This window comes from Panthera leo, chromosome C2, assembly GCF_018350215.1.
Source record: "Panthera leo isolate Ple1 chromosome C2, P.leo_Ple1_pat1.1, whole genome shotgun sequence".
Lineage (NCBI taxonomy): Eukaryota > Metazoa > Chordata > Mammalia > Carnivora > Felidae > Panthera > Panthera leo.
The window spans coordinates 108,651,566-108,677,399 of record NC_056687.1 but is presented as its reverse complement, the minus strand read 5'-3'; the positions used below and the strand labels follow the sequence as shown (position 1 = coordinate 108,677,399).

The 25,834-nt window shown below is 36.7% G+C and overlaps 1 protein-coding gene across 3 annotated transcripts in view; it reads left to right on the top strand.

Annotated features, from left to right (window-relative positions):
• Positions 1 to 25,834, top strand: part of GMPS (guanine monophosphate synthase) — a 78,695-nt gene that overhangs the window by 26,980 nt on the left and 25,881 nt on the right. For all 3 annotated transcript variants that reach the window (XM_042955095.1, XM_042955096.1, XM_042955097.1), the window contains exons 3-7: positions 1,588 to 1,702; positions 8,679 to 8,776; positions 12,626 to 12,729; positions 18,126 to 18,319; positions 18,556 to 18,721. In XM_042955095.1, coding sequence (XP_042811029.1) covers positions 1,588 to 1,702; positions 8,679 to 8,776; positions 12,626 to 12,729; positions 18,126 to 18,319; positions 18,556 to 18,721 — 677 coding nt within the window. The remainder of the gene's footprint in view (positions 1 to 1,587; positions 1,703 to 8,678; positions 8,777 to 12,625; positions 12,730 to 18,125; positions 18,320 to 18,555; positions 18,722 to 25,834) is intronic.

The following is a 25,834-nucleotide window of genomic DNA, read 5'->3' as shown; positions in this document are numbered from 1 at the left end:
TGTCTCTCTGCCCCTCCCCCACTAACACACTGTCTCGCTTTCTCTCAAAAATAAATAAACGTGAAAAAAAAAAAAAAAAAAAAAAAAATCTTACAGTCCTGAGTTGTTTAGCAGATTATTGAAGGATGCTGGGCAGTCCCATGGTGGTTATGTTTTATAAAACTAAGTATAACATATTGCAGTTTTAGAGGTCTTGATTACTAAGTATATTTTATAGAATTCTAGCTTATGCATTAAAAAAATTTTTTTTTAATGCTTAGTTTTGAGAGAGAGAGAGAGAGATAGAATACAAGTAGGGAGGGGCAGAGAACAAGGGAGACACAGAATCTGAAGCAGACTCCAGGCTCTGAGCTGTCGGCATAGAGCCCAGTGCAGGGCTCTGTGAGTTCATGACAAAACTGAAGTCAGACCAAACCAGGAGTTCATGACCTTAGCCAAAGACGGATGCTTAACCGACCGAGTCACCCAAGTGCTCCTTTAGCAACTTCTTATACAATTAAATCTTTACTGGAGGTGCAGGTCTCTCTCTGATTCTGGTTATTTGTAGCCATGTGAGAGTGAAGGTCAGGTGCTGCCAGATTCCCCCCCCTTCCTAAAGAAAACCCAGAAATACAGATTTTTATGTAAAATTTTCAATATTAAAATGTTCTAAATTTTTGGAGTGAATTCTGAAGGCCAAATTGGATCTGTCAGTGGCCAGGTGAGAAGCATAGGCCTCAGTTTGCAGCCTTTTTCATAATAACAGTTCGACTCCCAAGTTAACCTATAGAATGCTCTGTAAATTGTAATATAGTGAAGTTATCATATTGACCTGAGAGAATGCCATGTGGGCAAAAGTCATATGTTAGTTCCTTTTCTTGGGTCTTAGGTAAAACTGTTGGGAATGTTGGACAGGTTTTCAGCCAACATAGGTTATTATTCATATTCTGTCATCCTTTGATGTATCTTGCTTTGAGTCATCTAGGGTCTTTCTGTGATGTGCTTTACTCCTTGGGTCCCAGAAGATCTGTATTTTCAATTTCTCCCTTTAGCATTTTCATTTAGTTCCTTCATGAATGAAGAAGACAAAACAAATTCATGCTAAATTTTCACAGATACAAATATTAGTATTTATGTATTTGAAGTTTGTACTTATTAACAAGTGAATGTTGAAATGATAGATTTTAACACATTGCAATAGAGTAAAAATGATTAAGCTGTGTAGGAGGCTGGATTTGCTATAATATACTGAAAACATAATATAATCCCTGAATCTGTATTGAGTCTCCCTCAGTGCTTCAAACGAGAGAAAATACAGACTTTGTACAACAGGGGGCGCCTGGGTGGCTCAGTTGGTTGAGCGTCTGAATTTGGCTCCGGTCATGATCCCAGGGTTGTGGGATCGAGCCTGTCATCAGGCTCTGCACTGAGCGTGGAGCCTGCTTGAGATTCTCTTTCTCCCTCTGCCTCTCTTGTCCGCTCATACACTTTCTCCCTCTCTCTCTCTCTCTCTCTCTCTCAAAAAAAAAAAAAAAAAAAAAAAGAGAAGAAAAGAAAAAAAATCAGCTGTCAGAGATTCTTCACTGACTCTCTTCCTTAAATCTACAGTGCTATTATCATCTCTGGAGGCCCTAATTCTGTGTATGCAGAAGATGCTCCCTGGTTTGATCCAGCAATATTCACGATTGGCAAGCCTGTTCTTGGAATTTGCTATGGCATGCAGGTACATTGGTGAATTTGCCTTAAGAATTGACTTAATTTTATCCTGTTTGTGACTCTTACTGTATTAGTATTTTCTCTCTTTAGAGTATGTAGGATATTTAGTTGTATGAGCTAATTTGTGCATATTACGAGGGTTTACAAATTGCTACAATAGCATGGCAGAATTGACCTGAGTGGAAATCTCTTTTCAGAAAAAAACAGCTATATTACTGCATATAACATAACACTATCCATTAAAAAAATAAACTTAGACATTCAGATTTATGTGTTACAGAAATAGCACACAGAACTTCTATGTATTTTTACTCAATTTCCTTACTATTGACACTTTTAACCTTTGAGAGTAACTTGCACACATGATGTCTTGTTACTTGTTGTATTTTCTAAGGGCTAGGGCTCTCTTCTGTGTAACCACAGTACAAATAATAAAATCCGTAAGTTAACATTGATTCACTTGTGCATCTAATCCACAGAGTGAATTTACATTGCACTGTTTGTCTCATTAATGTCCCTTATAAGTCCTGGATCCAAACCAGGACCATATATATTTAGTTGTCATGTTTCTTATTATCAGACACCTTTACTTTGGAACCATTCCTCAGTCTTTTCCTTCTCTTTCGTGACCTTGACAGATTAAAAAAAAAAAAAAAAAGGATATTCCAGTTCTTTGTAGATGATGCTTCAATTTTGGTTTATTTGCTGTTTCTGCATTGTTAGATTTAGGTTATTACTTATTTATTTTCTTTGGCAGGAGTACCATAGAAGTGATGCTGTGCTCTTCTCAGAGTATCTAACTAGGAGGCACCCGATCGATATCTGTGTGTACCATGACAGACAATGTTAATTTTGATTATTTTGTTAAGATGGTGTCTGCCAAGTGTCTCCACTGTGTTATTAATATACACCTTGGAATTGTATCAAAAACAAGAATAAATAGGGACTGAGGTCTAGACATAAGCTATTCTTTTATGAATTAGGTGTTTAGAAATCTATTTTGGCTGCTTTGGTACTTCTTTGGTTACTTTATTTTTAGGTAGTATAGGTTTATTAGACTAGTAGAATGTGATTACTGACTAAGATGATGGGAAGATAATGAACCAGAACCTGCTAAAATCTCACTTAGCAAAGAATAATTTGTTTAATACGGTCTATTTACTGACGAGGTGGGAATAGAAATAAATTAAGAAAAGTTATCCTGGGGCACCTGGGTGGCTTAGTCGGTTGTGTCCAACTTCAGCTCAGGTCATGATATCATGGTTTGTGAGTTCGAGCTCCGCATCAGGCTCTGTGCTGACAGCTCGGAGCCTGGAGCTTGCTTTGGATTCTGTGTCTCCCTCTCTCTCTGCCCCTCCCCTGCTTGTGCTCTCTCAAAAATAAATAAATGTCAAAAAAAAATTTTTTTTTAAAGTTATCCCTAGTGGTTGTAAGCAACATGATTTTCTAAAGTGTGTCTTACTTAACCATGTCATCTGAAAATTGAGTTAGCTGGGAAAATATTCCCTGAGTAATAATTATTAATTGATATGTTACAGTATTTTGACTTTTCTAGTGTGAGAAACAAGATACTTTTTTGTTAAACTCAGAATTCTCTGCTATGATAAGAATAGCCAAATAAATATGATGACTAGATTCACTTGCTTGTGAATTGTCTTCATCTCTTTCCTTTTGCCCACCTTAAGCGGAAGGGAGGACAGGGTCGGAATACAAGTGGAATTAATCTAATTGTGAGAGTTAATCCATTGATTAACCAAATGGAATTGGTGTTAATTCAGATACTGCTTTTTACTTCCCCATGATACTCTGTTCCTCCCTAATTGATTATTGAGAACTGCCTATTAATTTTTGATTACTTGTATGTGTAGCTTAATAATTAAGACAATGTGTTCTTTCTCCCAGTGACCGAGTTGTTTTAAGTTTTTGGATTGAAGATAATTTGAAATTTTAGTAAGTGGGCAAAACAGGGAGTCATTTTTTTTTTTTTTTAAACAATCTGATTGAAACCTTTATGCTTTAATATGAATATTGTACAGAAGGAGGCTGTTTAAAAGGTAGAAAGTGAGCAGACCAGTATATTCTCTTTTAGCTATCTCTGGAGTATTCGGCAAAGTAAAAAAAAAATATAAATCAATGTTCACAAAATAAAAAAATATAAATCAGTGTGAATATATTCTAACTTGGATATAAATTAAAAAATAAATTATTAAAAAATGTGAATGTTTCATTATGTCTATGCTTGATACAAGAGCAGAATATTAGGAATCATCGGTCTGTTAAACAGCTTTACCAGATTTCATTTCTTGCTAATTGTTGTTACAGTTTTCCACTTTGATTTAGAGGAAATACTGATCACTACAAATATGTGACATACAGAGTCCAAAGGCTATAATAGATATTTTCTTCTCTATGCAACAAACATTTTCTAGTAAAAGGCTCTTTTTCCCGTTAATATTCTCTGAAATGTCAAGTGGTGATTATGAATTTCACTTGGTTAATAACTTATTTTTAGATTTTCTTATGTAATATTCTAATAAATCCATTTTCTTAGAAGAGCCTGCATCTTGATTTAGTTGATATTTGGATGACTCTTTTTTTTAAATATATCTTCACTGTAGGATGTAATGTATTTACATCATTGATTTTCCATGCCAGAGTAGTCAGTATTAATCATACAGCACAACTTAAGTGTTTTTTAGTATATTGAGAGGTATTATAACATTCTGTAAGGAAGACTCTCATAGATACCTTTTTTCAGGACCCACTTACAGTGAAATACATGTGGAAAATGTTGCCTGAATTTAAGTGCTAGTGACTGTTTCTCCCTTATGCCAGTCCCTCATATAACTGTGAGGCCTAGTTTTTCTGTTATTCATTAAGGATCTTTATTGTAGCCAGAGCCAGGCCTGCTCAGGTTAAATGTGTACAACAATCTGCCTTTATGTCCTCTGAACTTACATAGTAGGACAGTGGAATAGGCTGATCTTGGTCTTTAGACAAAAATCGTCTTTCCATAAAATACTGGTATAGATGGCACATCTAGCTAATAAGCTGTCTATAAAGGACTGACTGATATTTCTTAATGGCTATTAGTTGGGTAAGTTTAGCACCAAAGGTCTCACTCTGGGATGTACTTTTGCCCCCAACAGCATTCTGAAATTTTAGTAATTTCACTATTTTATGTACCATCTTTTCCCATTCTTGAGACTCTCTTGTAGAGACTTTCTAATTGCTTTCTGGTAATTCTTTGCTTTAGAAGAAAAAAGTTAGTCCTGCTCGTTGCTCCACTTATTTCTATTACTCTCCACTCAGCATAAGAAATAGAATATTAGTACAACTTTTGAAACTCTCTTTATACTTTTCTCCATTCATGTTTTTTTCCTACGAGAGGCAGCACTTTTCCTGAATTTTATTATTCATTCTTTCTTTTCCTTACAGCTTTAGACATAAGCTTATATCCTTAAATAATGTTATTTAGGTTGCCCATTGATCTTTATATAAATGAAATTCTGCATGTTAATACATTTAATTGTAAATGACTCATGTTCACTACTGAATTTTTTGTTTGAATAGCACAGATTAATTATACATTTCACTATTGGTATTGCTGGTCTTTTTCCAATTTTTTGCTATTACAGACAATACTGCCATGAATATTTTTGTACTTGTCTTTTGGCGTTCTGCATACTCTAACTTTTCTCTAGGGCAGCCATGAACTGAAATGCTGAATCTCAGCTTTACTAGTAATATTTCCCTCCAATTTACATTCCTGCAGCAGTATGTGAAAATTCCTTGTGCTCTATATTCCTGCCAAGCCTTAACATTGTCAGATTTCTTGTTTTATTTGCCAATCTGAAGAGGCATTAAATGGGATCACATTGTAGTCTTAATGTTCATTTTCCTTATTATTGTAAGATTTGTATGTTTATTTGCCAGTAGTGTCTGCTTTAGTATAGAAGCATGTTAATGATTTTTGCCCATTTTTCTATTACAGTGTCTTATTTTACTGTGTTTGTATATGATGGATACTAAACATTAGCCAAATACATATAGCAGATACCTTCTAGATTGTGACTTGCCTCTTCACTGTTGTAATTTCACTTGGTTTCTGTTTTTATCCTTTTTTTCTTTTTCTTTCTTTCCTTTTTTTTTTTTTTGCATCCTGAGAAACATCTTTATTACAAGTGTTTGGTTTCTTTACACACTCCATGAGGTTTTGTCAAATTACTTCTATTAAAAGGGTGTATCCTTCCCTTTCTCTCTCCCAAACCTAACCCTTGTAAAACTGGCAAGATAAGAGCTGATCTGATTGGGGCAGTAGATCTGGAGTACTGCATGAGTTTCTTTTGAGGCATTTATGACAGTGGGGTTATGAGGAATCCATACTGAAAACCATTTCCTTAAGTCAGAATACTAAAACAAAAATTTAACAAGAAAACAAATTGTTTTATTATAGGTAAAGTTATCCCCCCTTCTCACAAACACAAGCTTAACTGATTGTCAGCTCTTTGCATTTTAACCTTAAGTAGTGTAGTCAGGAAGGGCACCCCCCCCCCCCCCCAAGAAAAAAACCAAACAAACATGAAAGCTTTCTCAACAGGTAAGATAACTTCAAATTTTAGGGCAAGCCTTTGGCTTTGTAAAAGCATTTAATTTAGATTTTGTGAACTTTTAATTTGTGTTGAGTTTGAACAGCTTTAGTTTTCTTGATCATTCAGCTGTCTTTTAATTAAGAACGGCAAATTAAAGGAGGTAGAGGCGCACAAGGTTCACTGAGTATATGAAAGACAGCATTTTTCATTCAGCAAATTTTAATGACTGCTTTGGGCCACATGCTTTGGTAGGCCTCTGGGACTGTGAAGAAATCTGAAGACATGGGGGAGAGCACATGGTCTCATTGTTTTGGCAGTTACACTTGTTTGGCTGGAGTAGAGAAGTGGGGGTGGGGAAGAGAGGTGATACTAGACAGGGGGCATGTAATGAAAGCTTTTTGTGTAATATAAGCGACTTGGACTTTATCCTATAGACAGAGGGTCAGCAAACTGTGGCCTGCCTCCACATCTGGCCCATTGCCTCTTTTTGTATGACCTGCAAGCTAAGAATAGTTTCTGTGTTTTTATTTATTTTTTACTTTTATTTATGTGTTTATTTTAGCACGAGCCAGAGAGAGGGGCAGAATGAGAGAAAGAGAGCCTTAAGCAGGCTCCATGCTCAGCACAGAGCCCCAACCCCGGGGCCGATCTCATGACCCTGGGATCATGACCTGAGCTGAAATCAAGAGTTGGTTGCTCAGTCAACTGAGCCACCCTGGTGCCCCAGTTTTTATGGTTTCAAATACTTGGAATAAATTTTTTTAAACTGTGTGTGTGTGTGTGTGTGTGTGTGTGTTTTAATGTTTATTTATTTTGGGTGTGAGGGACAGAGAGAGAGCGGGAGAGAGAATCCCAAGCAGTCTCCATACTGTCAGCACAGAGCCCTACTTGCAGCTGTATCTCATGAACTGTGAGGTCATGACCTGAGCCAAAACTAAGAGTTGGATGCTTAACCGACTCAGCCACCCAGGTGTCCTGAAATAAAAATTTTTTTAGAGAATTACATTTTGTGATGTGAAAATTAAGTGAAATTCAAATTTCAGTGTCCATAAATAAGGTTTTATTGGAACATAGCCCTATCCATTTCTTTAAGTGTTGTCTGTGGACAATACTTGTCTGTAGCTTTCATGCTATGGCAAGAATTGCATGGTTGCTTCAGAGGCAGTAGGGCCTGCAAAGACCAAAATACCTACTCTTAACAGGAAAAGTTTACCAACCCTGCTGTAGATGGTAGAGAGCCATTGAAGAAATTAATCATGGACTAACACAATCATATTTATATTTTAGTAGCTGACATTGGTAGATCTCTAGAATATAGACTGGTTAGACTGTAGCAATGTTTCCTAAACTGTGTGGTAGTTAATGTACTGCAGAAAGTGTTTAATACCTGGGTTTTTAGTTAGGGAAATTTGGGCTAAATGGGTTAACAAGTTTTGTTTTGTTTTTTTCTCTCTTTTGGGCTTAACCCAAACCTTTATTGCAGGAAGTTTTATTTTGAATGTCTTCAGAGGAGAATGTAGAGGGCAGCATTTGCTGATGATTTTGAGGAATATTCCACTGTGCATTGTAAGAATGGACATTTATTTAGCCCTCTGCCTGCTTTTTTGTTGGGAGCTGGGTCAACCTGTAACCTGCATGGGTATGGCAGGTATCTTATGACACCTGTTGTGGAACAGACAAACCCAGATGAGTTGTAGTGGTTACCTCAATCAGAAATAATGATTGTAAAAATCTTTTGTGTATTTTTTTTTGGTGTTGGGGAGGAGTTGGGCAAATGTGAATGATAAATTAGAAGATTGATTGACACAAGGAGGGGCAGAATGAAGAGACTGTTTGAAATAAGAGTCTGTAGGTGTATGGGATTTGTACAAATGTATGTAATTGAAAGACCAGATATTCTTGCTTACGCTGTGTCCACACCATAGCCTTCTGCAGGCTTTCAGACTGTTCCTTTGGGGCCAAAGATTAAATCGCTTGGAGAAATTTATACCTGTCTAGTTTTAATACCACAGCTCTTCTATCATCTGCTCTTTTTCTAAGCTCAGAGTACCTTTTAAAATGCTTTTAAATTAAACTCAGATGTAAGTATTAAACCTCCATTTTAACAGATGAATTAAAGTACACTAAATGGAAAATCTGCCAGTATTTAATAGAAATTAACCTCAGGTCAGATATCTAATCTAGTTTTGTTTTATAACTATTCTTCTTAATAACTGTGCAATTTTATATGATAATACCAAGTTATCTATATTTATCTAAGTCTTTGATTTTTGGGGCACAAACATAGCAGATATTCTGAAAATAAGAAATATAAATTACTAAATTAGCATAATAAAATGGGTAATTTTCTTTTGACTTACATTAATGTCAATTTATTCTTTTTTTGAACAGATGATGAATAAGGTATTTGGAGGTACTGTGCACAAAAAAAGTGTTAGAGAAGATGGAGTCTTCAGTATTAGTGTGGACAACACATGCTCATTGTTCAGGTATTATAGATATTTTTAGATGAATAAGAATGGTTAGTAGAGTACCTGATTTAAAGTTGGGATTGTTACTCTTCAAAATTAGAGAATCTGTAATAATGAAATTAAGGCCATCCTAGTGGCCATCGGAGTAATTGTCATATTTGTTTTCCATTTGAGTGTCAGGATGGCAGAGGGTGGTGGGGAGGCTGATTAGGAATAGTGAAAGCCCTTATGACCTAATTTAAAAACACTTGTGCAGTCTTGGATTCCTGTTTGGAGTTGTGGACTGGGATGCTAACATTTATGGCTTTTCTTTTTTACTCTTTGGGGTACGATTTTAAACATTCGTGTGCCAGGTGTGGCAAATCGATAATGTTTTAAACTATCTTGCATCTGCCACGTGTGTTTGTATATCTCTTCCTTCATGTTTTTTGCTGGGTACTTAGCAAACAGCCAAATTGTTGGACTCATTGCTAAATACGTGTTATGTTTCCCTCCTCACTTTCTCTGTGTTGAGCGTAACTGTACCTAGTGTACTATCTTTTAATATAGTGAATGTATTAATTGATTTTGTTGCTAGGTGATAATAGATAAGGTGCTATAGCTCTAATCTATTTGAAGATAGGTGAATGAGCTATTCATAGCTTCCTAGAATCATTTATCTTCTGCTTGACTTAAAAAAAAAATGCTGTTTTCATTCAGTTTTCTAAAGAACCATAAACTTTCCTTTTTTGGGTTTTTCTGTGTTTTGGGTAAAGCTCATTTTGGTGGACTATTAATAGTGTTACTTACTTTCTTGTTTTTTTTTTTTTTTTTTTTTTTTTAAGTAATCTCTACACCCAATGTGGGCTTCAAACTCATGACCCCAAAATCAAGAATTGCATGCTCCAAAGACTGAGCCAGCCAAGGGCCCCCCTCACTTAATTCATTTTGACTTAAGTTTCATTTTTATTTCTTTTTCTTTTCCTTTTTTTTTTTTTTTTTTAATATTATAAGTAATCTGTACACTGGACATGAAGCTCAAACTTAACTCTCAGATCAAGAGTTACATGCTCTACTGACTGAGCTAGTCAGGCGCCCCTTAAATTTCCTTTTTACTTTAAAACTACATTTCCCCCTTACTGCAGTAAATCTGTAAAGTGCAGGCTGATATCGATTGATACAGAGTTAACCTGTTTTTCTTTTTTTTTTGGTGAATCCAAGAAGTCTGTTTATTTATAATTTAAGTATAGTTGACACGATGTCACATTAGTTTCAAGGTACAATATAGTGATTAGACAAGTCTATCCATGATGTGGTTACTTTTTTTTTTTTTTTTTTTTAATTTATTTTTGAGAGTCAGAGCATGAGTAGGGGAGGGTCAGAGAGAGAGGGAGACTTAGAATCCAAAGCAGGCTCCAGGCTCAAACTCAAACTCAAACTCAAACTCAGGAGCCATGAGGTCATGACCTGAGCTGAAGTCAGTTGCTCAATCAACTGAGCCACTTATGTTCCCCTTGTTATCATTTCTTTTAACTGCTAATTATTTTTAGTTACGGGTTTGTTATAAGGTTCTTTTTTTTTTTTTTGAATTTGAATTAGTTAACATTTAGTGTAGTAATGGTTTCAGGAATAGAACCCAGTGATTCATCACTTACGTATAATACCCATTGCTTGTCACAAGTACCCTCCTTACTTCCCATCATCCATTTAGCCCACCCTACTACTCACCTCCCCTCCGGTGACCCTCAATTTGTTCTCTGTATTTAAGAGTCTCTTGGGTTTGCCTCCCTCTCTGTTTTTATCTTGTTTTATTTTTACTTCTCTTCCCCTATGGTCATGTTTTGTTTCTTAAATTCCACATATGAGTGAAATCATACAATATTTATTTTTCTCTGACTTATTTCACTTAGCATAATACACTCTAGTTCCATCCATGTTGTTGCAAATGGCAGGATTTCATTCTTTTTGATCATACTGTGTGTAAGGTTCTTAAAGGCTCCATTGACTTGTGCCTAAATTAATTCTTAATGAATAGTTTTCTCCAAATTGGACAGATCAGAAATTTTAAAATCCAACTTATTTTTATCTGAAATAGAGACATAACCCCAGTTGATACACAAAACAGGCTGTGGCTATCTCCTCTTTAATTTTGAGGAAGAGCAAAAATAAGTGTATCTGTTCAAAGATTATCATTTTTCAAAACAGCCAAATGGCTCAAAATAATTTTATGAACTTAAGCTATTCATTACCAAAATACATTTGAAATCCAGTGCTTATCCATTTCATAATGGAGAGGTTGTTTACATTCATCTGTATCCCAAGTGACTAGTCTTGAGAACCATTTTAGGAGTCATGGTGGTATATGATACTGCAAGAGGTTTTTTTAAATCTAAAGATCTGGTTAAAATTTAAAGTTTTTCTGTCTTCTAATTCTACAATTCTGGGACTCCCCTTCATTAATCCTAAACAACAATGGTGACAGCAGTTAGTAAACCCAAAACATCGTTTTGGCTTTAATATACTTTTATCTTCTTGCTTTATTTTTAATTAATTTTTTTTAACTTCTTAATATTCAGACCTCTTCCAGATTTTCTCATAATATAAAAAATGTCTTTTTATAGTTGATTTGTCTGAATCAGGGTCAGAGAAAGTCCATGCGTTGCATTTGATAAATGTTACTGACAATTTCTTTAATCCATGCCTTTGTTTGGCGTGAGAAGTAGAGATACACATTGCTACCGGGTTGTCTTTGTTTCTAGGCCTTTTCAGTGAACAAAGTTAGTCAAAATGTATTCTTTTAGAAAAAACAAAATCAGTGTACATTCTTATTTCCAATTAAAATGAATGTTTATAGGGTTTTTATCTAATTCCTTTGATTTTGCATCTGCTTAACTGTGAGGCTAAAAATCTGAATTCCTAATTATATTAATTATTTAATATTTATTTTACCCTGTGATATGTATGTATTTATACTCTCTAGCTGCAAAATAACACTACCAGTATTAGTACTATCACTTTTTGATAGAAAACTACTGAATATTTAGTTCTCTGAAATGCCTTTTGTTCTTAAGATAGTTCCTAATAGGTAAAATTTTGAAATTAGTATTTTGTAGCTTCTTGAAATTATTTTTTATGTGTGTGGTTATACCACCAACTTTATTTTTTCAGTTTTTAAATTTTACAGATTGACTTTTTTTACGTTTATTTTTTTGAGAGATAGAAAACAAGCAAGTGAGGGGCAGAGAGAGAGGGAGATGCAGAATCCGAAGCAAGTTCCAGGCTCTGAGCTGTCAGCACAGAGCTGGATGCGGGGCTCGAACCCATGAACCATGAGATCATGACCTGAGCTGAAGTAAGACACTTAACCAACTGAACCACCCAGACGCCCCAACAGATTGCCTTTTTTGGTATTTAATGCTCTCATTGACTTTTTTTTTTTTTAAATGATGCATAGAATAAATTTAAATTCCAGCAGAGTTGCACTGTTACATGTTTCTAAATTTTTTGATTTACATGTACGGTGAGCTAGTATTTCTAAAGGGAAAAAAACAAACTTTAGTGATAAGATGAGTAAGTTCTCGGGATCTAATGTTCAGGGATGATGACTACAGTTAACACAGTATTGTATACTTGAAAGTTGCTAAGAGAGTAGATCTTAAATAGATGAAAAAAATGGTACCTATGCTAAATGATATGTGTTAACTAACCTTATTGTGGTAATTATTTCATAATACATGTGTATATCAGATCATCAGGTTGTATTATCTTTAACTTACACAATGTTATATGTCAATTACATTTCAATAAAGCTGGAAAATAAAGCATAAGGTCTCATTGATCATGTCTCTAAGATATTTGTATGTTGTGTTTTATTTTTTGTATGTTTAGGGGCCTTCAGAAGGAAGAAATTGTTTTGCTTACCCACGGAGATAGTGTAGACAAAGTAGCTGATGGATTCAAGGTTGTGGCACGTTCTGGGAACATTGTGGCAGGTGAAAATTTTTAAACCTTTGCAGATCTCATTTCAAAAAACCTTATCTGAAAAGTCTAAAAATATGTTTCTGTATGAGGTACTCAAAAAGATTTTTTTAAGAGTTATTGTACATGTCATAAAATTGACCATTAATTTATGAAGGGAATTCAATATTAGATTATTTAAAGTTACTTACTGGTTTGCTCTGAAATACTTAAAAAAAATGTTCGTTAATTCATTCATTTTTTAAAATTAATTAATTTATAGAATTTACTTATTGTTTACATCCAAGTTAGCATATAGTGCAACAATGATTTCAGGAGTAGATTCCTTAATGCCACTTACCCATTTAGCCCATCTCCCCTCCCACAACCCTTCCAGTAACCCTCTGTTCTCTATATTTAAGAGTCTCTTCTGTTTTGTCCCCCTCCCTGTTTTTATATTATTTTTGCTTTCCTTCCCTTATGTTCATCTGTTTAGTATCTTAAATTCCTCATATGAGTGAAGTCATGTGATATTTGTCTTTCTCTAATTTCGCTTAACATAATACCCTCCAGTTCCATCCATGTAGTTGCAAATGGCAAGATTTCATTTTTTTGATTGCCGTGTAATACTCTGTTGTGTGTGTGTGTATACTACATCTTCTTTATCCATTCATCTGTTGATGAACATTTGGACTCTTTCTGTACTTTGGCTATTGTTGATAGTGCTGCTATAAACAGTGGGGTGCATGTGCCCCTTTGAAACAGCACACCTGTATCCCTTGGATAAATACCTATCCCTTGGATAAATACCTAAAAGTAGTGCAATTGCTGGGTCATAGGGTAGTTCTATTTTTAATTTTTTGAGGAACCTCCATGCTCTTTTCCAGAGTGGCTACACCAGTTTGCGTTCCCACCAGCAGCGCAAGAGATCTTCTCTCTCCGCATCCTTACCAACATCTGTTGTTGCCTGAGTTGTTAATGTTAGCCATTCTAACCAGTGTGAGGTGGTATCTCATTGTGGTTTTGATTTGTATTTCCCTGATGATGAGATGTTGAGCATTTTTTCATGTGTCGGGTAGCCTTCTGGATGTCTTCTTTGGAGAAGTGTCTATTCCTGTCTTTTGCCCATTTCTTCACTGGATTATTTGTTTTTTGGTGTTAATAAAAAATGTTCATTCTAATAAAAGTTCTCCAGATGCAAGATACTGCTTTTAGAGCTCAGGAAAAATTGGAGAATGGTCTGTTTTTCTGTTGTGCCTTATTCATAATTGGGTTTTTAAATGCCTTCCTTAGGTGTACATGGACATTTGCAAAACATCAGACTAAGCACTCAGGACATTTCTCTGAGCCAGGATTGGTAAACTGTGTTCTATAGTCTGTTTCTGTATGTTCAGGACCTAAAAATGATGTTTATTGTTATTAAAGAGTTATAATAAAAGGCAGGGATTGTGTCCCATGTATGCATGTGTCCCTAAGGGCCTAAAATTTTTACTCTTTAGCTCTTTGTAGAAATTTTACCAATCTGTGCTTTAAACCCATTTTTATTCTTGACTTTTCTGAGGAAGAGGAATTGATTTTCTGGCAGTTTGTGATTTTTGACATGCTTACTTGGTTAGTTGTTACGTAAATAATTATCAATCCTAGAAGTCAGTAGAAAATGGGTTTATCAATAAAGTTATTGTTTGAAATGCCACGCTTAAACAATAAGTTGAAAAAAAGATTTGTCATGGATAAACTGAATTGAGTATTCTGCCTGCAATTAGTTAATTAGACTAGTACATTAACATAGAAATGATTGATAATGGTTTTTGTCTTGAAATGTTTTTATTTAATATAAAAGATCAACAGTGTTAGATGGCTTATGTATTTTTTTTCATTCAACAAATACTTGTATACCTACTTTGTGCCAGTCACGGTTCTAGGTGCCAAGGATAGAGTAATGAACAAACTGGACAAAAGTCTCTGTTTAACATTCTAGTTGGGAGGAGGGATGGGACAGACAATACACAAATACAGAATATGTCAAGTGTCAGACGGTGTGTAAGTGCATTGAAAAAATACAGGGAAGAGAGGAGTGTTGCAGAATATGTGTGATTAGGGTTGTTACTGTTTTCTACAGGATATTCAGGGAGGGTATTCCTATAAAATGATACTGGGCATGAAGGAAGTGTGATCCTTCTAGATAGTTGGGGGAAGAGGAGATAGTAGTACAAAGCTCCTGGGATGGGACCGTGTTTGAGGAACAGCAAGGAGAGTATGTGGTTGGAGCAGAAGAAGCCTGGGGGAGAGTGGTAGAGGTGAGATGAGGGAGGTGTTTGGGGGACCAGAACACAGACCCTTTGAGACCACTATGAACTTTTTGGCTTTACTCATAGCGAGGTAGAGTTTTGAACAAAGGAGAAACTGAATCTAATTTTAGGCTTACCTTGGCTACAATGAAAAGCAAAGAGGAATGGGTCAAATGTAGGAGTAGGGAGATCACTTAGTCTATTGTAGCAATTAGGAGAGGGGAGTGTAAGGTACAGTGTGGGAGAGGTACAAGTGGTCAACAGTTACTGGTTTCTCGCATAGATCTTGTACGTACTTTGTTAGATTTATACCAAAGTATTTCATTTATTTGGGTGCTAATTGTGTTTTCAGTTTCAAATTCCACTTGTTCATTGTTGATGTGTAGGAAGGCAGTGAACTTTTGTGTATCAACCTTAGATCCTGCAACCCTGCTATGATCGCTTATTACTTCCTAGTGTTTTTCTGTGGATTTTTTAGGATTTTCTGTATAGGTGATCATGTCATCTGTGAACAAAGACAGTTTTATTTCTTCTTTCTCGACCTGCATGCCTTTTATTTTCATTCTGTTTTTTTCAGTGTTTTTTCTCATTGTTGTTCAGTTTTGGTTATTTCTATTGAGATATCCTGTAGCTGAGAGCTTCTTTCCTCAGCTCTGTCCAGTCAACTAATAAACCCATCAAAGGCATTCTTCATTTTTGTTAACAGTGCTTTTGATCCTAGCTTTCTTTTTGATCCCTTCTTAGACTTTCCATCCCTTTGCTTACATTACCCATTTGTTTTTGCATGCTGTCTGCTTTATCCATTAGTCTTAGCTGCTTAATCACAGTTTTTTTAAAAATGTTTATTTATTTTTGAGAGAAAGAGTGATGGAGGGAGGAGCAGAGAGAGGGAGACAGAGCCCGATTTTGGGCTAGAACTCACAAACCATGAGTTCTTAACCTGAGCCGAAGTCAGACACTTAACTGACTGAGCTACCCAGGCGTCCCAATCCTAATTGTTTTAAAGCCTGATCTGATCATTCCAACATCCCTGCGATATCTTAGTCTGGGTATCTGGTTCTGATGCTTATGGTATCTCTTTGAACTGTGTTCTTTGCCTTTAGGATGCCTTGTAATTTTTTGTTTGTTTTGGTTGTCATGCATGATGTACTAGTTAAAAGGAATTGTTGTAAATAGGCTTTTAGTATGTGATGGTAAGGTGTGGGGATAGGAAGAGTAGCTAGCTCTCAGTTTTTTAGTAAGCCTGGGTCCCTGGGCTGTTGACTTCACAAGTACTCAGTTTTTTCTCACTGTTAGATGGAATGTGATGACTAGAGTGGGCTGGATTTGGAGATTTCCCTTCTAGCAGGTCAGTGGTCTCTGATAGAAAGCTAACTCTTTAAGTGGATTAAATAGTTTCTCCTGAGAGTAGATAGACCTAGTTAGGAAGAACAGAATGTCCTGGTATATTTTAAAATGGTTTCTTTTTCCCTCTCCCTGACATTTACTTTGAGAGCTTAGTCAATCTCCTGGAGGTAAGATTCACAAAAGTGTCAGGGCCCGTGATGAGTGGGTACTCTTGGAATTTTTATCTCTCAGATTTTCACACTGAATCTCTAGCAATTCACTGATTATAGTTTAAGTTTCCCTACCTCAGCAGTGGTTCCTGTGGATGTTTGCACTCATGGGTTTCTGCTATGGTAAGTTATGATTCTCTGTGTTCATCTGCAGTCTTTTCAAGGGCAGTGGTTAACTTTCTGCTTATTGTTAGGACAGAGCAGTGTCCTTCAGGTTCTTACATGCTGGACTGGATACTGGAAGTAAGACTGGGTTCTGATAGGTTTTGAAAGGAGAGACAAAGGAATTGCTGTTGGATTACATGTGGAGTGGGGAAAAAAGGGTATAATTGGGCTTTAACTCCCAAGTTTTATGACCTGAGTATCCAGAAAGGTGAAGTTTTTGTTTACCTGATGGGTCAGAATGCAGTCATGTGGATTTGTGTATTAAATTCAAGATGCCTTATTAATCATAGAAATAAAGGTATGAGTAGACATTGGTATATGTAGGTCTAGACTGTAGAGTAGAAAATTGGGCTTGAGGCATAAATTTGGGAGTATACCATCATACGGGTAGAATTTAGAGCCGTGAGAGTGATAGATCACTCCATGTATAGAGAAGAGATTTAAGTGCTCAGTACTGGGCAACTTTCATTTGTAGAGATGGATAAGATGAGGAGGAACCAACAAAGATTAAGAAGGAACAGTGAAATCAGCAATGAACCAAGAGAGAATGGTGTCCTAGAATAGAACCCAAGTAAAGAAAATGTGAAGTTCGTTGGTATAGTAGAATGAGTATGAGTTTGGGAGCCTGCTAGACCTGATTTAACTACTTACGTAGCTGTACATTTCTTGATATCTCAGAGCCATAAACAGGGATAATGCATGCACATGTAAAACATTTAGCCTAACACCTGTTGCTTAATAGGTAATCAGTAATTTCAGAAACACATTAGCCAAGTCCATGAAGTTATATCTGCAGTTAATAGTATCTAAGAAAGGAGTACTTAGAATATTCTGACAGGCCTAATACGTAAAGTTGGTAGCTGCACATTGCATATGAAAGCTACGTGGGACCGAGAGCCAAAATTGAGTTATCATTGGGGTGCCTGGGTGGCTCAGTTTGTTAAGCGTCTGACTTCGGCTCACGTCATGATCTCACAGTTCACAAGTTCGAGCCCTGCATTGGGCTCTGTGCTAACAGCTCAGAGCCTGGAGCCTGCTTCAGATTCTGTCTCTCTCTGCCCCTCTCCCACTCATGCTCTGTCTCTCTTTCTCTCTCTCAAAAATAAACATTAAAAGATTTTAAAAAATTGAGTTATCATTGTATTATGTAGACAAAGTAATCTGGGTGGAGAAGTTGAAAGTACTGTGAAATAATCTCTGTAGGACTTATTTCACTGTCATACATAAAAACCTTTGAAGAAAAATTGTGGCAATGTAGTTTTTGTTTTATGTGTTGTCTTTTTTTTCCTGTAGCTAAAAATGCACTGATTTATATCAGTTTTCACATTTATAGAGGAAGAAATTGTGAGGAATTACTATGGGTACTTAGTTGAGTCTTCAACATGAAAAAAATTTTAATTTGTGATTATTTTCTCTATAAAGGTATAGCAAATGAATCTAAAAAATTATACGGAGCACAGTTCCACCCTGAAGTTGGCCTTACAGAAAATGGGAAAGTAATACTGAAGAATTTCCTCTATGATATAGCTGGGTGCAGTGGGACCTTCACTGTGCAGAACAGAGAACTTGAGTGCATTCGAGAGATCAAAGAGAGAGTAGGCACATCAAAAGTTTTGGTAAGGAATTTACATCTGGAAGTCTACAAATTTATTTCAGTAATGTTAGAACTCAAAACTGGCTTCATCAACCATAGCCCTTAAATGTTGACTGGGTGATGGGATGCTTTGTGAGTTGCACTGGTTCAGAGTGCTTTTCCAATTACCATACATACTTGTGCTAAAAGCAGCGTTTTAAAAGCTGATAGTTTTGTTTGTTTACTCAATTTGATTTTTCTTTTAATTTCACCTTTTAGGTTTTACTCAGTGGTGGAGTTGACTCAACAGTTTGTACAGCTTTGCTGAATCGTGCTTTGAACCAAGATCAAGTCATTGCCGTGCACATTGATAATGGCTTTATGAGAAAACGAGAAAGCCAGTCTGTAGAAGAGGCCCTCAAAAAGCTTGGAATTCAGGTCAAAGGTATTGATGAATCCTAGAAGAGTTGATATATATATGAGGATTTATTTAACAAATCAAATCTAGCCTTATGGTTTGAATGAGCTCATTGCCTTAACCAAGTACAGGTTTCTCAATAAGCTTATAGTTATGTTTTTTACATTATAAGTGTCTGGTTCAAGGGGCGCCTGGGTGGCTCAGTTAGTTAAGCATCTGACTTCGGCTCAGGTCATGATCTTGCGGTTCGTGGGTTCTAGCCTTGCGTCAGGCTCTGTGCTGATAGCTCGGAGCCTGCTTCTGGTTCTGTGTCTCCCTCTTTCTGCCCCTCTCTTACTCATGCTTGTTTCTATCTCTCAGAAATAAAACCTTAAAAAAAATTTGTGACTATCCAGTTCAAGAGGTGTCCCAGTATAAATTTTAAAACTGTTGATTATTCCTAATGTTATATACAGATAACTAAAATTTCTGCTACCATTTTGTTCTCTTCTGTTCATTTCTCTTTTTGGGTTATCTTTTCCCATCTGTAATATTATTTATGGATGAGAATTTCCAAGTTTTCCTACAAGTATGGATGTACAGATTATTTTACAGACTGAAAGGCTTATACAGAGGAGTGAAGAGTCTATGGTCATCTTTTTTTTTTTTTTTTTTTAATGTTTATTTCTGAGACAGAGAATGAGTGGGGGAGGGGCAGAGACGGGGTGGGGGGAGACACAGAATCCAAAGCAGGCTCCAGGCTCTGAGCTGTCAGCACAGAGCCCAACGCAGGGCTCGAACTCACAAACTGTGAGATCATGACCTGAGCCGAAGTCGGTCGCTCAACCGACTGAGCCACCCAGCCACCCGTATGGTCATCTTTTCTCCTAGTTGTTTTGAGAAATCATTGATAACACATCAGTGTGTAAGTTTAAGACAATAGCATGATGATTCGATTTTATATGTATTTTGAAAGGATTATCACAGTAGTTCCAGTTTACATCCATCTTCTCATATAGGGACAGTAAAATTAAAAAGGAAAAAAATTTTTATGACATGAACCCTTAGGATTTACTCTTAACTTTTCTGTTTATTATTCAGCAGTATTAGCTATAATTGTCATGTACAATATACCCTTAGTGCTTACTCATCTTATAATTGGAAGTTTGTATCTTTTAACCTAACCTTCTTCCCAATTCCCCTTCTTCCCACCTTCCACCTCTGATAGTAAGTCTGATCTCTTTTTCTATGAGTTTGGTTTTTTTGGAGTCAACATATAAGTGAGATCATACAGTATTTGTCTTTCTCTGTGTGACTTATTTCTCTTAATACACATAAGGTCCATGCATGCTGTCACAAATGGGTAGGATTTTCTTGTTTTTTTAATGGATGAATAATTTTCCATTGTATATATGTACCACATCTTTATTTACCCATTGATGGACGCTTACTTAGGTTGTCTCCATATCTTAGCTATTGGAAGTTACGCTGCTATGAACATGGGAATGCAGATATCTTTTTGAGTGCTTTCATTTCCTTTGGATATATCCCAGAATTAGAATTGCTGGATCGCATGGTAGTTTTATTTTTAATTTTTCGAGGATCCTCCAAACTCTTTTCTTTAAATTTTTTTTTTTAATGTTTGTTTATTTTTGAGAGAGACTGAGACAGAATGTGAGTGGGTTAGGGGCAGAGAGAGTGAGAGAGAGACACAGAATCTGAAGCAGGCTCCAGGCTCTGAGCTGTCAGCACAGATCCTGACGTGGGGCTTGAACTCATGAGCTGTGAGATCATTACCTGAACTGAAGTCTGATGCTCAACTGACTGAGCCACCTAGACACCCCCCTCCAAACTCCCTTCTATAGTGACTGTACCAATTTACAATCCTAACAACATTGCACAAGGATCCCTTTTCTCCACATCCTCGCATTTGTTAATCTCGTCTTTTTGATAATGGCCATTCTGACAGGAATGAGGTAATACCTCATTGTAGTTCTAATTAGCATTTATCTAATAGCTAGTGATATTGAGCTTCTTTCTGGGTACCTGTTGACCTTTTGTATATCTTCTTTGGAGAAATATCTATTCAGATCCTCTGTCTGTTTTTTCATTGGGTTATTTGTGTTTTTGCTATTGAGTTGTAGAAGTTCTTTACATATTTTGGATATTCGTTTTTTTTTGTTTTTTTTTTTTTTTTTTTTTTATTTATTTTTGGGACAGAGAGAGACAGAGCATGAACGGGGGAGGGGCAGAGAGAGAGGGAGACACAGAATCGGAAACAAGCTCCAGGCTCCGAGCCATCAGCCCAGAGCCTGACGCGGGGCTCGAACTCACGGGCCGCGAGATCGTGACCTGGCTGAAGTCGGACGCTTAACCGACTGCGCCACCCAGGCGCCCCAACATATTTTGGATATTAACCCCCCTTATCAGATACATGGTTTGCAAACATTTTTTCTCATTCTGTAGGTTGCCTTCTTTTTTTTTTTAATGTTTGTTTATTTTGAGAGAGAGAGAGAGTGAGTGGGAGGAGGGGGAGCAGAGAGAGAGAGAGGGGGAGAGAGGGAATCCCAAGCAGCAGAGAATCTGCTCAGCATGGAGACAAGCTGCGGGGCTCCATTTCAAGACTGAGATCATGACCTTAGCTGAAATCGAGTCAGAAGTTTAACTGACTGAGCCTTCCCAGACACCCCTGTGGGTTGTCTTTTTACTTTATTGATGGGTTTCTTTTGTTGTGCAGAAGTTCTTCAGTTGGATATAGTCCCACTGGTTCATTTTTGATCTGTTCTTGTGCTTTAAGGGTCCTGTGCAAAAATTTATTACCAAGACCCGTGTCAAAGAACTTTATTTCTGTGTTTTCTTTCATGGTTTCAGGTCTTATATATTTAGGTTTTTAATCTATGTTGAGTTAACTTTTCTGAGTAGTAAAAGGCAGGGGTCCAGTTTCATTCTTTTACATTTATATATTCCATCACCATTTATTGAACAGACTGTCTTTTCTTTATTGAGTATTCCTGGCTCTCTTATCAAATATTAGTTGATTGTGTATGCTTGGGTTTATTTCTGGGCTCTTGATTCTGTTTTTTTTTTGTCTGTTTTTATGCTGATACCATACTGTTTGGATGAATATAGTTTTATAGGATAGCTAGAAGTCAGGAAGTGTGATACTTCTGCTTTGTTCTTCTTTCTCAGGATTTCTTTAGCTATTTGGGGTCTTTTGTAGTTAACACATATTTTAGGAGTGAACACATATTTTAGGAGTGTTTTTTCTACTTCTGTTTAAAAAAACCCGTTAGGTTCTTGGTAGGGGTTGCATTAAATCTGTAGATGGCTGTTGGTAGTATTGACATTTTAACAGTATTTTTCTAATCCATTTATTCATTAATTTATTCATTAATTTGTGTCTTCTTTGATTTCTTAAATCAACATCTTGTAGTTTTCATAGTAGAGATCTTTCACCTTCTTAGTTAAATTTATTTCTAAGTATTACTGTTTTTGATACTGTTGTAAATGGGATTGATTTCTCTATTTTTTTTTTTTTTGAAAATTTGTTGTTGGGGTGCCTGGGTGGCTCAGTCAGTTAAGCGGCCGACTTCGGCTCAGGTCATGATCTCGTGGTCCGTGAGTTCGAGCCCCGCATCGGGCTCTGTGCTGACAGCTCAGAGCCTGGAGCCTGTTTTGGATTCTGTGTCTCCCTCTCTCTGGCCCTCCCCCATTCATGCTCTGTCTCTCTCTGACTCAAAAATAAATAAACATTAAAAAAAACAAAAAAAAAAAAAAGAAAGAAAGAAAATTTGTTGTTAACATATAGAGACACTACTGATTTTTGTATGTTCTGTATCTTGCAACTTTACTGAATTCATTGATCAGATCTAAGTTTTTTGGTTCAGTCTTTAGGGTTTTCTCAATATAAAGTCATGTTACCTGTAAATCCAGACAGTTTGATTTTTTTTCCTTTCCAATTCTGGTATCTTTTATTTCTTTTTCTTGCCTGATTTTGTAGCTAGAACTTGTAGTACTTATGTTGAATAGGATTGATAAGGGTGGGCACCCTTGTCTTGTTTCTGGTCTTAGAGGGAAAGCTTAACTTTACACCGTCTAGTATGATATAACTGTGGGCTTGTTGTATGTGGCCTTTATTATGGTGAGATATGTTAATTCCTGTGCCTAATTTGTTAATAGTCACTTTTTTTAATTTAATTTTTTTAATTTTTTAATTTTATATCCAAGTTAGTTAGCATATAGTACAATAATGATTTCAGGAGTAGATTCCAGTGATTCATTCCCTATTTGTAACACCCATTGCTCATCCCACAAGTGTCCTTCTTAATGACCCTTACCCATTTAGCCCATCTCCCACCCATTATCCCTCCAGTAACCCTCAGTTCTCTGTATTTAAGAATCTCTTATGTTTTGTCCCCCTCCCTGTTCTTATATTTTTTGCTTCCCTTCCCTTATGTTCATCTGTTATGTATCTTAAATTCCACATATGGGTGAAGTCATATGATATTTGTCTTTCTCTGACTTACTTCGCTTAGCATAATACCCTCTAGTTCCATCCACATTGTTGCAAATGGCAAGATTTCATTGCTGAGTTAATACTCCATTGTATATCTATATATACCACATCTTCTTTATCCATTCATCTGTCGATGGACATTTGGGCTCTTTCCATACTTTGGCTGTTGTCAATATCGCTGCTATAAACATTGGGGTGCACGTGCCCCTTCAAAACAGCACACCTATATCCCTTGGATAAATACCTAGTAGTGCAGTTGCTGGGTCTTTGGGTAGTTCTATTTTTAACTTTTTGAGGAACCTGGTCACTTTTTTTTAAGTCCACTAGTAAATTTTCAGTTTTTTTTTTTAAATGTTTATTTATTTTTGAGAGAGAGAGACAAAGCATGAGCGGGCTTGAGGTGAGAAGAGGGAGAGCCAAAGCACAGAGCTGTCAGCACAGAGCCCGACACGGGGTTGGAACTCATGAACCGTGAGATCATGACCTGAACCGAAGTCAGATGCTTAACTGAGCCACCAGACACCCCTAAACTTCTTAGGTTTTAACTGCATTTATGTTTGTAGCTATCTTTAATACTTTTTTTTGTTTTTAATGATTATTTTCAAGAGAGAGTGAGTGAACATGAGCAGAAGAAGGACAGAGAGAGGGAGAGGGCCTGAAGCAGGCCCCAGGCTCCACGCTGTCAGCACAGAGCCCAGTGTGGGGCTCAAATCCATGAACTGTGAGATCATGACCTGAGCTGAAGTCAGAGGCTTAACAGCTGAGCCACCCAGGCGCCCATATCTTTAATACTTTTTAAAAACAGGGTGTAATCAGTAGTTACATTGAAATCAAGTCCATACTTTAATGATACAAACGATGCATATTATTGAATTAGTTGGAATTGATGCCAGAAGGTTGACTGTAAAATGAAGACTTGTCGTTAAACACGAAGTGAAGACGAGTCTATTTCTTTCTCTTTTGAAGCTTCACTAAAATAACATTACAGGCATAAAACAAATATAATGCCACAGGACATAGGAATAGGGGAGGTGATAGCAGTCTAATGGTGTAACAAAATGTTGGAAAGTGGAAAGCAGATGGATAATGTGGATTTTCTCTGATAAGCTAATGGCCCTTGACCAGGATGCCTCACTAGCCAAGCTTTTTCCAAAATCCTGGAATGGATCCTAGGAGTGTCTTTACGTATTTCTATATTGTTGTGAAAGATACAAGTAAGATATTGTAATAAATTGTAGTTAATTCATTTTGTTTTTCCACCATAACTTGAGCTTTGTTTCGTGGTGTTGAAGTGACTGCAGGCATTTTGGGATTAGGCTAAGAAAAAGTTGAGTTGGGGACACATTTAGTTTGGGTTTAGTGGCATATATGTGATTTGTAATCATTTCTGTGTGTAGTTTGTGTTAACCATCCTAATATTAACTTGTGATTTAAAAAAAAAAACAAAAACCTTGTGGTTATTCATTCTTTTTCTTTAAAAAAATTTTTTTTTTTTAACATTTACTTGTTTTTGAGAGAGAGATAGAGCATAAGCTGGGGAGGGGCAGACAGAGAGGGAGACACAGAATCTGAAGCAGGCTCTGAGCTGTCAGCACAGACTCTGAAGCGGGGCTCGAACCCATGAACTGTGAGATCATGACCTGAGCTGAAGTCCTACATTGAACCGACTGAGCCACCCAGGTGCTCCTCATTCTTTTTCTTGAAGGGAGCCTCCAAGTTGTAAAAGTTTTATCCTCACAAAAACTTGCATCTGTCCCTGGTAACTGATATAGTAGAATGGAGGACTCTCAAACTTTGGTGGGAGGGGTGTTAAGGGGAGGAAGGTAACAAAGTTGAGACTTGTGGGGAGGCTCAGGGTTGACTTCCCAGTGTGGTGTGGTTCTTTGGGTGATCCTAAAACCGATTGGTTGAATACCTGAGAAGGAGATCCTTTTCCTTAACGCAGGAATAAACTTCTATCCCTCCACATCATAAGACTAGATTTACTCTCGACAGAGGCTAAATAAAAGACACTCTGGATTTGGGCATATCAATACCAGGCATAGTTGAGGGTAGAAATAAGATTCTACAGTAGAAACAGTAAGATTAAGCAAAAATCTGTGTACTGAATGGCTACTCCCTCTCCTTGCCACTTTCTGTGTTCCATTATCAGAGCGCTGATAGGAGATTTAGGGTGTCTATTCTGGGGTAATTGACCAGTTTAAGAGAAAGAGCTACAAATTCAGGGCTGTATCCCAGTGAAATGACCAGCTGTATTTCGGTGAAACTCACCAGTTGTTCAGCCTTTCTACCAAGTAGAGATCTTAGTCAATTTTTAAGTATCTTGCTCTTTAAAAATAAAAGGACAGGGGCGCCTGGGTGGCTTGGTTGGTTAAGTGTCCGACTTCGGCTCAGGTCATGATCTCACGGTCCGTGAGTTCGAGCCCCGCATCGGGCTCTGTGCTGACAGCTCAGAGCCTGGAGCCTGTTTCAGATTCTGTGTCTCCCTCTCTCTCTGCCCCTCCCCTGTTCATGCTCTGTCTCTCTCTGTCTCAAAAATAAATAAACGTTAAAAAAAAATTAATTAAAAAATAAAAATAAAAGGGCAGCCAGAGATTGCTACATATATGTTGATAAACATCAATTTTTCAAGAGACTAGTTAATT